Source organism: Benincasa hispida, chromosome 10 (assembly GCF_027475165.1).
Source record: "Benincasa hispida cultivar pf3 chromosome 10, pf3_genome.v1.1, whole genome shotgun sequence".
Classification (NCBI taxonomy): domain Eukaryota; kingdom Viridiplantae; phylum Streptophyta; class Magnoliopsida; order Cucurbitales; family Cucurbitaceae; genus Benincasa; species Benincasa hispida.
The window spans coordinates 46,529,518-46,542,694 of NC_143487.1; the positions used below are offsets into that span (position 1 = coordinate 46,529,518).

The window sequence follows — 13,177 nt, forward strand, 5'->3', positions numbered from 1 at the left end:
AAAAAAGTATTATTATTGTTATTATTATTATTTAGTTTTATAGTTTTTAAATAAATAAATAAAAATTGTCGTTTCATGAGATAATCGATAAGAGTCGTACTTTAGGAAAAATGGTTATTTTTAACCTAAAAATGTTTTCACTTCATCAAATTAACCTCTATTTTAAAAAAATTAGGAGTTTGTTTGGTTTGCAATCTAGATTCTGTTTTATATTTTCAAATTCACTGAATTTAGAAATTATGTGTTTGGCAAACCATCCGAATTCTGTTTTTGGAAACTGATTTAAATTTTGTGATCCAAATAGTGTAAATTATGAAAACAACATTTTTTATGTTTTCATTATATCCAGAATTCGTATTTTAAAATTTTAAATGTAGAATTATATTAAATAAAAATAAAAATAAAAACATTTAGAAATATAGAATATCATATTATAAACTTGATTTAAATTTTTTTAAATTTAAATATATGTTATGCAATGTATTATAAATTAGGTTAAATTTCAAATTTGGTCCCTATAATTTAGATAAAGTTAAAAGTTATTTCATATGGTTTTAAATTTTATAAATAGTTCCTATGGCTTGATATAACTTTATATATAGTCTCTATGATTTGTTAAATCCTCTAAATAGTCCTTATGGTAGAGAATATTTATGAATTTTTTTATCAAACCTAGGGGTAAATTCTAATTATAAACCATAAGACCTAGATTTTAATTTCTTCCAAATCATAGGGGTAAAAATTTTCAATTTATCCTATAAATTATATAATATTACAAAATAATAATTATACAATTTTTTAACATAAAAAACATATTTATAAATAAATTAATAATAGTTTTTTGTCAACTAATATTTAGTGAGTAACTACTACTAGTTTGTAATTGTTTAAATTAGAATCTAATTCCTGAATTTTGCTGCCAAACACATATCTAAAAACATAGAATACGATCATGTTTTCATTTATTCCTTGTTTTCAAATTCTTAACCAAACAGACCCTACATTTTCTAATCTCTTTCTTACTTTTTGAGATCTAATACTACTTTTCGAACCCAATTTCAATTTTAAACCTTAAAATTTATTTTTTCATTTTTTTTTTCATCGTGTTTTTGGCAAGTTTCAACCAATATTTGTGGTAGACTTATTGTTATTTTTAAATGAAAAAATAAAATAAAATTTTGTTGAAATTTCTTGTAAGAATTGAAATTTTTCTGGTAAAGAAACAGTTCTTACGTAAAATTTTCATTAAAATTGAAAATGGAAGGAAATTTAATAAATTTCAATTCTTACAAGAAATTAAATTAACTTCAACGTATAGGAAAAGGTTGGAGTTGGAATTGGGTAAAAGAAATAAATTAACATAAGTTGATGGATAAAAAATTAGAATTGATAAAAAGAGGGGGAAAAAACTACTAAAAATTTCTAATAATCTAAATTACTGTTAAGAAGCTTACTAGAAAATATCTAGTAAACTTTCAAGGGAAATTTCGGTGAGCTTGATTTTAAGTTTAAAGAAATTGGGCTGGCAACCAAGATTCCTTAAAATTGAACTTCCATTCATTTTCAATTTAAGTAAAATTTTACGTAATAACTCTTTTTGCCCAAAAATAAAAAAAAAAAAAATCAATCCTTATAAGAAATCTCAACAAAGTTTTATTTTTTATTTTTGTTTATTTTAAAAGTAACAACAAATCTACCTGGAAAGATGAAGTTTAAGGATTAAAATTGAAATTAAATTTGAAAAGTTGATATTTGAATGGGGAACAAAATGATATTTTCACTATATGAGACTCCACTTAAAAAGAAAGAGGAAACTAGTTTTTTTTTTTTAAAAAAATGTTAGTTTTATAGGGTGAAAACTTTTTTATGTTAAAAATAGCAATTTTCCCAACTTTAGCATCTTCGATTCAATAAATGGGCATTTATATATGGCTATCGATACCAATTTTAAACACAACCAAAACCATATGAAAAGTAATGAATGAGGTAGAAAACCCTCAAAGGAAAAATCTAAGAAATCCGCAAAGGTTTACACAAAATGAGGAATGGATCCTATCTAGTTATCAATGGTAGTTGGATTGAACACTCCCTCCTCTATAATCAAATACGTACCAAGATTACGAGTTCATACGAGATCGCTTCAACAAACTAGTTTCCTATATAAATAGCCCGTCTATCTCATATTAACCTTGTGTATCATATATTCAAGAATATTGTTGTCGCTTGTATGTATCCATCATCAATATTGATAATCAACATCCTCATATTGATAACGATATATGGCTACTGAAATCGATTTTAAATGCAACAAAAATTGTATGAATGGTAATTTATGATGTGTGAAGGAAATATCTAAAAAATCCCCAAAGGTTCACGCAAAAAGAGAAATGTATCCCATGTACTATCAACAATAATTCAATTGAAGAGTCTCTCCCATGTAATAGAAATAAGGATCGAGATTAAAACTTTCTTTATGGGATCTAGCGTTCATTACGATTATAGAATGTTGGTAAACACACAAAATAATAATTAAAATAATAATAATAAAGTGGAATTAAATAGAATATACCATTGTAAACATGGATAACTTAAAATCTCACATTATTCAAGATTCAAAGTTTCAATTTTTGAATTAACCATTTAAACATCATTTGATAACCATTTCATTTTTTATTTTTAGTTTTAAAAAATTAAACATATTTCCTCCACATTTTCTTACAAGGATTTGCATCTTTCTTAAATATAAAGGTTGAATTCTTAACCAAATACAAAAAATAAAAACAATTTTTTAAAAGTTACTTTTTTTTTAGTTTTCAAATTTTAGTTTGATTTTTTAAAATCATTGGTAGAAAGTAGATAACAAAGAAAAAATTTGGAGATGGGAGTAGTGTCGATTTATTTTTAAAAAACAAAAAATAAAAAACCAAGACCCCATTGGTAACCATTTTATTTTGTATTTTTATTTTTAAAAATTAAGTTTGTAGACATTACCTTCAAATTTTGAAAAAACCAAATTTAAAAAACCAAATCAAATTTTGAAAACTAAAAAAAAAAAATCACTTTTAAAAAACTTATTTTTATTTTTGAAATTTGACTAAGAATTCAATTATTGTATTTAAAAAAGATGCAAATAGAAATGAAGAAAAAATATATTTAATTTTCAAAAATCAAAAACAAAAAATAAAATAGTTATCAACCAACGTCAAATGATTATCAAATGAGCCTTAACTTTTAGTTTCAAACTTCTGAAAAATGTTAGTCTACTACTAATTTCTTAGTCCAAGTTCTTTCTTAAAAATAATTTGACATTGATTCTAATTAAAAAAAATTTTTTTTTTTTTTTTTTTTAAAAAAAAGGTAATCGTAATTATGTTTTTAACATTCAACATGCTTTTAAAAGGCAGAAAACAAATCTAAGAAATAATTGCATATAACAAATCTAAGAAATAATTGCAAATAACAAATCTAAGAAATAATTGCAGGTACTCTCATCTTGAATTATATTTCAAATTTGATATCCGATTCAATAAATGTAAGCCAGTTAGCCAACAATATTGAAACTGATTTTATTGTTTAAAAACATTCTAAATTCATAAATCAAAATCTCATTCATTTCAATTTTGATAACGTTACCTTGCAACGATTTGAACTTCGATTTAGCTTTTAGTAAAAAGGGCAAATAATTCTCTAATATTAGACCATAGATACTCGAAACATATTAATTATCGTACAAGATTTAATCAATATTCAAGAAAACTTGGACCAAAAAAATGTTTAAGAAAAGATAAGGTGGCTTTTGAAACATTTTTCCTAAAAACAACTCATGACACAAAGTTCAAGGAGATGTTTAGGCCAATGGTTTTGAATAAATCTCAGTTGATGAAGCAAAGAATTTGGTCTTTAATAAATGGTGTTTTGGCTTACTATCATGAGATTAGCCTTTAGGGTTAACAAACTTATAGGTTGGAATAAGCACCTGCCTACTGAGTAGAATAACTTCCAAAGCCTAACTTGTAAAACATTTCCTAATAAAGCAAGGGGCCCTTTCAAAATGAAATAAACAGAGGGAGCTATAGACTGAATAATTAAAGCTATTAAAACTTGTCTGAGTGTGTATACAAGCCACAAAATCTATATTGACATGTGTCAGGGATAAATGAACCTTAGTCATATACGATCTATAAAAGTGAAAATTTTACCAGCTAAAACACCTTTCTTTCCTTTTCTTTTCTAATCTTTGTCATTGCATTTCTTTCTCTTTCCTTTTCAACTTACTTGCTCTTATAGCTATCTCTCAGCGTTACTGTCCGGTTAAATACAAGTTTCTCAGGAGTCGAGTCTTTATCAACCGTGAAATACCCTGACAAAATGTAGAAAATAGATTAATAGGGATGACAAAACAGAAGCAAAACGTGAAAAATCAATAAGGAAAATTCTCTCAAGTAGCCTATCCAATTCTCCGTCTCTCCTGTTGAATGTATACGAAAAGAAAATGTAAATAACCAAATAATCTTCCTTCCAGCATTCTTCATTATGACATAGGACTTTCCTCCATTCTAAGAATGCTGGAAATTTGTGGCAGGCCAGCTTCTTTATTTATATTTTTACAATATTTTAGTGCTAGGAAGTTTTTGGATTGAGAGGAGTCGAGTAGGAGGTTTTACTAGTTTTCAAGGATTCCTAAAAGAGGTAGGGAAAATTTCGCACTTCAATACCTCCTTTGGGTTTTCTCAAAATAGAGTTTTCGTTTCTTAGTTGTTTTTTGGCCAGTATATTTTGTTTGATTTTTGTTCTTTTATCATTCTTAATAGAACTCTCGTACAAATTTTTTTAAAAATAAAAATAAAAGAACAATAATGATAATAAAAGATTAATAATAATAATAATAATTCAACTAAGGCATGCCAAAAACTTACCAAGCCTTTCAAATTGGAATGTGTCCCCAACAACAGCATTCTTAAGTTCTGGTACAGCATATGCACTTGGGATAACTACTTTAGAGTGTGGGTTCAAATCAGCAAGCCAATCATCAAGTTCAGCAGGGTTCTGATATGGCAAAAACCATAAATTAGAAAAAAGAACAAATTACACAAAATGCATGGCCAGCAAACAAATACATAGAGAATTCCAACCTCAGAAAGGAAGAGCTTATCAAACAATCTAACTTCCACATTGAGTGGATTAACTCCTGGAGAAGGTTGTGCAACCCAATGTAGGACACCCTGCATAAAAAATAAGCAGGAACCCTGATTATTGTACTGCAAGCTTTAAGATCTAAAACTCGACAATAAAGAACTTTGGCCAAACAAAATAAACCTTTGGCTTTGATTTCTTGGAAGCATCATATTCCGCTTGAATCTCAAGTACAGTTTCCTTATCATCTGCAAGGATAACATTCGTACATTTAATAGGATATGCATACCTGTAAAAAGAGAAGAAAATTATCATTTTATGGCATGCATTTGTCTGTGAACATAATGGTAAAACAAGAATTACAAGTATAAACTACCTCAGAAGGACAGACTTTCCAGGTGCAAGACCATAGTAATCTTTTGAATCTTTCAACCGGAAATCTGATTGTTCTATGTACACAATATTGGAAAAGGGAACCTTATGCAAGAACAGGAAAAGTAGAAAGAAAGCTATTCAGTTCAGTAGTGAAAGCAATGCAAAAAGAATAAGGTGGTGTGGTGTAAACAATATCATAATATATTGATAAGGAAAATTAAAGGAAAATTACAAGAAATCAAAATATCAACAAGGTGGTGTAAACCGTGTAATAAGGATTTTGCAACATAAGAATGCTGAAAAAAGTTTAAGATATTCACTGAAAAAAGGTTTGAGACCACGAAAGAAATGGAAAATTACAAGAAATCGAACATAATTATTGATACGGTTCACATTTTAAGGATCACCATAAAATTGGTTGATAAAATGCTTCCTCAGTAAAGCCAAATTAGCATCAATTTTAAAAATTGCTGGGCGCAACTGAAAAAGTTCTTGGAAATTTTTTTTTATAAATCATCAACACCAGATGCATATAGAACAGTATAAAGAGAAAACCAAGTCCACCTTATAAAAGGCCGATGCCTCATCTCCTTGAGCTTCAGGCCATTTCTTGGCATCAAGATCCAATATTGATCCATTTTCAAAATTTGTAATAACAACCTGAGAGAATAAAAAATTCATCAAAAGCACCAAACAAAAAATATATTGTGAGAAATCTAATAACAATCAAAGATGTGCACCTTGAGTGGCTGCAAGACAACCATTGCTCGTGCAGCTGTTCTATTTAGCTCTTCTCTAATGTGATATTCAAGACGATCAAACCGAATCAAAGAACAGTCGCTGTAGCGAAGACATCAGATAGTTATGGCAACAACAGAAAATAAATGTAGCATCAAATACAACCGACAACTTTTTACATGCACATATAGTAGGCATACAACAAGTTCCAACCTTCTGGTAATTCCCATTCCTCGAACAAAAGCATTAATTGCAGTTGACGTAACACCTCTACGCCTAAGACCAGCAAGTGTTAATAGGCGAGGATCATCCCAACCCTCAACCCATTTTTCAGTCACCAGTCGATTTAACTGCAAAGGACAGCAAGTGGTCAGTAAGGTAGCAAAAGGTCAAATATTTATTTAGAAGCATGCCCCACACCCACCTTACGCTTAGACAACACGTTATTTGAAACATTGAGGCGAGAATATTCCCACACATATGGTTGGTAAAGGCCCAGTGCATGCAATAACCAATAGTATGAAGCACGACGTGTTTCAAATTCCAAGGTGCACAGCTGCCAGAAAACAATAGAATAAAAGAATGTATAGATATCATATTCTGACCATCAATTACGTGAATGATGAACAAACATCATTATGCAAGCAAGCTGCATAATCAAACTCATATAGTCATCCTTTATTTACTTAAGAATTCTCAACCGAGAACATACAACCATAAATTAGGGCTACAGAAGATGTAGCTAAAATAAATTTAATTTTAAAATGAATGGATTAAACATTTCATTAAGAATCATCTTAAAATTTGATCCATGGTATACTAGAGATTATACAACTCACAAAAGCACCACTTATAAAACAGGAAAAGAAAACAAACCACACAGACCCAGACATTAGAAACCTACACCCCAAACACAAGCTTTAGACATAGAAACCTAAGCTTGACCTTGCACCCCAAATACAGGCATTTCTGATTTGCAGGCTTCAAAACCCCTTCAAATAAACCCCAAGCATTTTATTCCAAGGCTTTTAATTTCGAATCTGCAAGCCAAATGCTCCTAGATGTTTGTTGGATGGTGAAATCCCTGACGGATAGGGTTTAAAATATAAGGCTTAAGTGCCTTAGAACAACATTATTTTGAAGGGTATTTTTTGATTAATGGAAATAATGCTCACCTTAATAAATGGTAAAATCTTTACAGATAAGTTCAATTGTTTTGATTATTATTTAAACTTAGTTCACAGTTTCTAATTGGAGTAACCAATATAAGTTCTTTTGAAATTGCTTAACGTTCTTCATCAACTCAGATTGGATGGTTTTTATGTAATTTGTCTCTTGTTGGGAAGGGAGCAGGGGGCACCTTGTGTCGCTCGCCAGGTTAAGTTTCAGTGGTTGAATGAGGTGCTTGTCATTTCTTATAAATATATATATATATATAAATGAAAGCATATCAAGAAGGTAAACATACCGAATGTGTTATATTCTCAAGAGAATCCACAGTGCAGTGTGCATAATCATAACTTGGATAAATACACCACTTGTCTCCAGCATGTGGATGAGGAGTAAACTGGATGAGAAAGTGGCAACATAAAGTATTAGTGTCCACAGTTCAGATGTGTGTGTCAACAGGCTAAGAAGGGACTCACCTTAATACGATATGCAATAAGATCATACATATTAAAATTATCACTCTGCATGTCTTGCTTCATTCTAAGAGTCGCCTTGCCTTCCTCAATCAGACCTTGCTTCATTTCGTCAAACAATTTCAACGACTCAGCCACAGGCCTATCCCTCCAAGGACTATTCATCTTTTTCTCCCTATACTCCTTTATTTCGTCAGGAGTCTAAAACCAATAATTGAAAATGTACTTCAGTCAAACAGATGTAAATGTTATCATGGATCACAAAAACACTGACACAAGCACAAAAGTTAAGGAAACTGATCAACTCGTGATAACTATAAACATTCAGGCCTCACAAATGGAGTATGTTAAAAGGAAGCAAACACTCCCACTACAATTCAAATGCCCAAAAAAAAAAACAAACAAACAAAAAGACACTTAACCTGGTGATCAACATAAGCATGACCCCTACGTATGAGCTCCACAGCTAATTCATACAGATCTTGGAAGTAATCACTAGCATAAGTAATCTGAAAAAGAAACAAACAAATACCAAATGGTATCAAGATAAGAACAGATAAAACAAATAATTGACCAAAGTGGACTAAAATTACACCTTGAAAGGCTCCCAACCCATCCACTTGACAATTTCTTCTATATGATCAATATATTCCTTCTTCTCAGCTTCTGGATTCGTGTCATCATACCTACGAGCACATATTTTGGAACAGCCGCAAAAATAAAACAGCCAACTATATTGTTCAATGTTAAAACTATGATGTTGATGAGCAATGTCAGAAATTGTTGAACCCATAAAAGATTTAAGGTAGAAAAATAAGAAACTTAGTTACAAATTAAAAAGAAAGACAGAGATTGTTGAAAAATGCAAGAAAAGAAATTTAACCTCAAATAACAGCCTCCACCTCGCTCTTTTGCCAGGCCAAAATCCACAAACATTGCCTGATCGGTCATCATGATAATAACAAATACAGGAAAGTTTCTGGTCAAAGACTGAAGACAGCAATTGGAAAAAGAAAAACCATACAAGAATAGCTGATACTACCTTGGCATGACCAATATGGAGATAACCGTTTGGTTCAGGAGGAAAACGAGTCAAAACTCTTCCCCCTGTTGCTTTTAGGTGCTTTTCAAGCAGCTCCCTGGTGTTGCAACATCTTAAAATAGTTCCATCACTGAAAAATACTTCAGTATGAACCTTTCAATTTGTAAAGAAAGAAACTTGTTAAAAATTGTGTTGAATACAGGAAATCCTTCACAACTCTATTTACTAATTGCTAATTCAGTTCATGCAAATTTCTTTGGCATGGAGAGTTGAGAACAGCTGATATGTTTTCTAAGAGAAAAGTACAAAAACATTTAGAAAAAGAAAAGACGTAATCCATTATAGGAAACTAAGTATCTTTCAGGAATTTATTCTACCTTATAATTATCCTCGGGCTGAGGAAATATTAAATATGGGTTAAGATCTTCTTCAGATGGAGGCTGTTTCGTTGAAACGGTGGCAACAAGTTTATCCTGCATGAGAGCCAAGAGTTATAACAGAAAATAAGGTATAAAAGGCCTAGACATCACTCAAATAGATACAAGAACTACACGGTACAAAAGATGTGCTCACGTCTACTTTAGCAGGCTTCTCTTTTTTCTTTTTCACTATCTTTTCATTATCTGCTACAGTCCTTTCACCAAGTAATTCAAATAATTTGGAATCAATAAATTGCTGTCGGCATAAGGTAAACAAACGGTGGAAAATTAATGTTAGAGAAAAAACAAAATTAACAAATTAACCCAAAAAAAAAAAAAAAAACTAATTGGCCTAATCAGATGTACTTATAGTATAAACTCCTAAAATGAAGTTCTCATAATGTAGAAGCACCTTTACAATCTTTGGATCAGCCCAAGGATGCTTCTTCCGTAGCTGCCCAAACAAGTCACCCACTACAACCAAAAGTAACATGTAAATAAAGTTGAACTAACTTGAATAAATTTTGTAAATACAAACTATCTATATGTATGAAATGCAATGAAACGTTCCATCCTACATAAAACAGGCAGCATCAATATACACAAAAAAATAATAGAATAAATACAAAATGATTAAGAAAAGTGAAGAGAACCCTAAGTTACAACTGAACACCCATATATTCAGATTGATGCAAACTATTAAAGGGCCAAAGAACAGTTCTATGTCTCCGTTCATGTTGTCTCGAAGTACAACAATATACATAACAATTAATAATGAATAGAAGTTCAAAACAAAGAAAAATCTATCCGACATAAAAAGTAACACATAGGTTAAAAATGTTGGATTAAAAAACAGCATCAATCAAGTACAAGCACTTTGCAGAACAGCATAACAACATGAAGTATTGAGTGAAAGCGAAACTATTAGCTAGAGAAATTAATATTTGGTACAATAATTTATAAAAACGCAGAAACAATTCCTTATAGAGACTGACTAACTAATCTTAAATTGAGTAATTCCAACCCATCCTCGAAAAGAAAAATACACAAAAACAGGCAACAGGGGGAACTGGGAAGATAAGAGGAATTCATCCAGAAGAAAGATAAGGTTTAACAGCTTAATAAAATACATATCTTCTAATAGAAGGTTAAAAAATAAGGGGTAAAAAAAAAGAAAGAAAAAGGTCTTGGAGGTATCACATGTCGATTCTCAACTACAAGAAATGTACTAACCATTTGTCCGATAACGTTGCTCCAGAATTTCATTTTTATGTTCTTCAAAAACCTCATTTACAGTTTTCTCAATTTCTTCAACTGAAACTTCTACACCTGCATGAATATATAATATAATCAAGATATTAGCTTATAGAATATAAGTAACTATGAAGAGAAACCAACGATAAATGTGCACTCCTACTAAAGGACCAAACCAAATGACAAATAATATTATCATACCAACACCACATGCATTTTCAAATTCACTTAAATTAATTTCTGGGCCTGCAGCAGAAAAAAATGAAAATGCCGCTTCCAATTGAGCCGGCATCTTTACCTGCAAAGTAACATAAAATATTAAAAGATCGCATATTGTTGCATGATTACAATTATCCTGCAACTTAAACAAGAAATTCAAGTAATAACACAATAAGAAAGTATTTCAATGATGTTCGAGATAGTTGTTTCTTTAAGAAGTCTTCATCTGAAAACCTTATTCGAGGTAATATATCGCAGCAATATTGGTCGATGAACAAGTGCATTTGTTGGATACTTTGTCGCAACCTGAACAGAAATGCAACGCAAAGCTATTCATAATTCAAACAAAATTGTTTCCTTCAGAGGAAAATAAGAAAAATAAAGAGTAGATGCTAATAAATAAGTAAGAAACAATTAAGCGAATTAAGTATTCTCGAAGAAAACCTATCTCCCCTCAATGAAACGAGTAAATGAAAACTTCGAAGTAGTTGAAGAATCTTACAGTATACAAGAGATTTCCAACAGCCCTATCACATCCATCAAGCATGGCAGCCTGAAAATCAAGCAAATAAGGACAACATATAGCAGAATTACTAGGCTAAAGAAAGGCAATAAATCCATTTCATATGACGATTCAGTACACATTACATATCGCCTTCTTTCCTTTCCTTCTCAATATTTCATTTGTTTCATTGAGGAATCGCAGAAACTAACAGATGGATGAGAGAAAAGTGAGAATACCTCATGAATAACGGCATTGAGATTGGCAGTGACTTTATTGTTAGCGACGGTGTTTCGTGCAGTGCGCTCATCCAATCCGATTCTCAAAAACTGCTCCAGCAACTTTTCCTTGTCGATATTCTCATTATTCACCGTCATTTCAGCTTGAGAGAGAGCGTTAATGGCGTTCGATGGATCGGGAATGGAGTCGGGATTCGGGAAGAAGGAGGAAGGATTGAGGGTGGAGATAATGGAGAAAACCCTAAACGAAACCAAAGGGAAATCAAAGGAATCAGTGGGCTGTGGAGAGTAAGATTCTTGCCGGTTGGAGTCCAATTTTAGGACAAGGTCTTGCTTTGACTTAATGGATTGAAAATATGAAGTCAAACATTCCAAGGGTCAAGTTGCAAAATATAAATACTTTTCTCAATAAATATATGCAAAACAAAATACTTGCCCTTCAAGTTCAAGCAATCCTTTCTATCAAAAGAAAAAAAGAACATTGATATTGAAAATTTTATTTTTCTGATTAAAATATTATTTTTGTCCGTTTAATTTGAATTTATGTATTTTTAATAAATTTTAAATGTAATTGCAATTCCTACTACTAGTATACTGTGAATTTTTTTCATTATTTTTATTTTTATTACCATTTTTACTATAAATTTGAAAATCTATTTACATGGTTGCATTTTTTTACATAAAAATTATTATGATCTCTTAATTAATTTCAATAAAAAATTAACGTTGAATGAAATTTATCAAAAGTAGATAAACTAAAATTATATATTTAAAAGTAGATTGTAGATCAACTAAAATTGAATCGATTTTAAAATACTATTTTAACCTAGATTAAAACTAAATTAAAATTCATGGTAGGATAAAAGGAAACATTCTTGTACCAGGATAATATCGATTTCTTTCCTTCCCTTCAAAATTAAGCAGTGTCATTCTTAAAGGCATAAATCGTGGGAAAAAATTTTGGTAAATTTTCTATTAGAGTTCTATTCATAATTTTGACACAAAATGATATATTAATTTAGGAAAAAATATATTTTTATCCCTAAGTTTTAGGTCTAATTTCTATTTGATTCCTAGACTTCAATAAATTACACATTTATGATTTAATCCTTTAACTTTGATTTTGTTTTAAATTCAATTCCTAAATTTTAAAATATTTTAATTTTACCCTTGAGATTTATGTTATGTTTTAACTTGACCCTTGATTTTAATATTTTATTTTTTAACTTTGATTTTTCATTAAATACTCAATATATCAATTATTGACATTAATGTTTATTAATTAATTTAAAATAGTTAAGAAGTGAAATTTTAATTTTAATTTTAAAATTGATGAAAAAGAATGATACTTAATTTAATTATAATTCGTTTTATTATTTTAAATTTATTAACCTATTTTGACAATAAAGACGAATAAAAGTATTTATTGAAAAATCAAGGTTAAAAATGTAAATCTTCAAATATAGGGAGCAAATTGAAGCAACATTGGTAAAATTGCAACGTTTTGAAACCTATGAATTAAATTGAAACCAAACTCAAAACTTAAAAGTGTGGCATTTTGAAAAGCAGGGACAAAATAGAAATTAAATCCAAAATTCTATACCAAAAAGATA

General features: G+C 30.0%; 1 protein-coding gene across 1 annotated transcript; it reads right to left on the reverse strand.

Annotated features, from left to right (window-relative positions):
- Nucleotides 1-4,052: 4,052 nt before the first annotated feature.
- LOC120089191 (glutamine--tRNA ligase-like) lies at nt 4,053-12,023 on the reverse strand. The gene is made up of 23 exons (XM_039046604.2): nt 11,565-12,023; nt 11,326-11,376; nt 11,058-11,129; nt 10,806-10,902; nt 10,584-10,679; nt 9,763-9,824; nt 9,505-9,606; nt 9,309-9,404; nt 8,932-9,084; nt 8,773-8,828; nt 8,485-8,575; nt 8,312-8,398; nt 7,893-8,090; nt 7,715-7,813; nt 6,671-6,802; nt 6,460-6,596; nt 6,249-6,348; nt 6,073-6,168; nt 5,510-5,610; nt 5,317-5,422; nt 5,133-5,222; nt 4,917-5,046; nt 4,053-4,360 (listed from the first exon to the last, which is right to left on the reverse strand). Exons 1-23 carry the CDS (start codon nt 11,700-11,702, stop codon nt 4,272-4,274), a joined length of 2,379 nt encoding a protein of 792 aa, XP_038902532.1. The 5' UTR covers nt 11,703-12,023; the 3' UTR covers nt 4,053-4,271.
- Between the last annotated feature and the right edge of the window lie 1,154 nt (nt 12,024-13,177).

Bases quoted from the DNA above. Each gene is read 5' to 3' on its own strand.
- LOC120089191 (XM_039046604.2), bottom strand. From the start codon at position 11,702: ATGACGGTGAATAATGAGAATATCGACAAGGAAAAGTTGCTGGAGCAG. The intron at 9,405-9,504 runs GTGAGCACATCT...GCTCTCATGCAG, and splicing joins AGAAGCCTGCTAAAGTAGAC to GATAAACTTGTTGCCACCGT. The intron at 4,361-4,916 runs GTAAGTTTTTGG...ACATTTTGTCAG, and splicing joins ATTCCAATTTGAAAGGCTTG to GGTATTTCACGGTTGATAAA.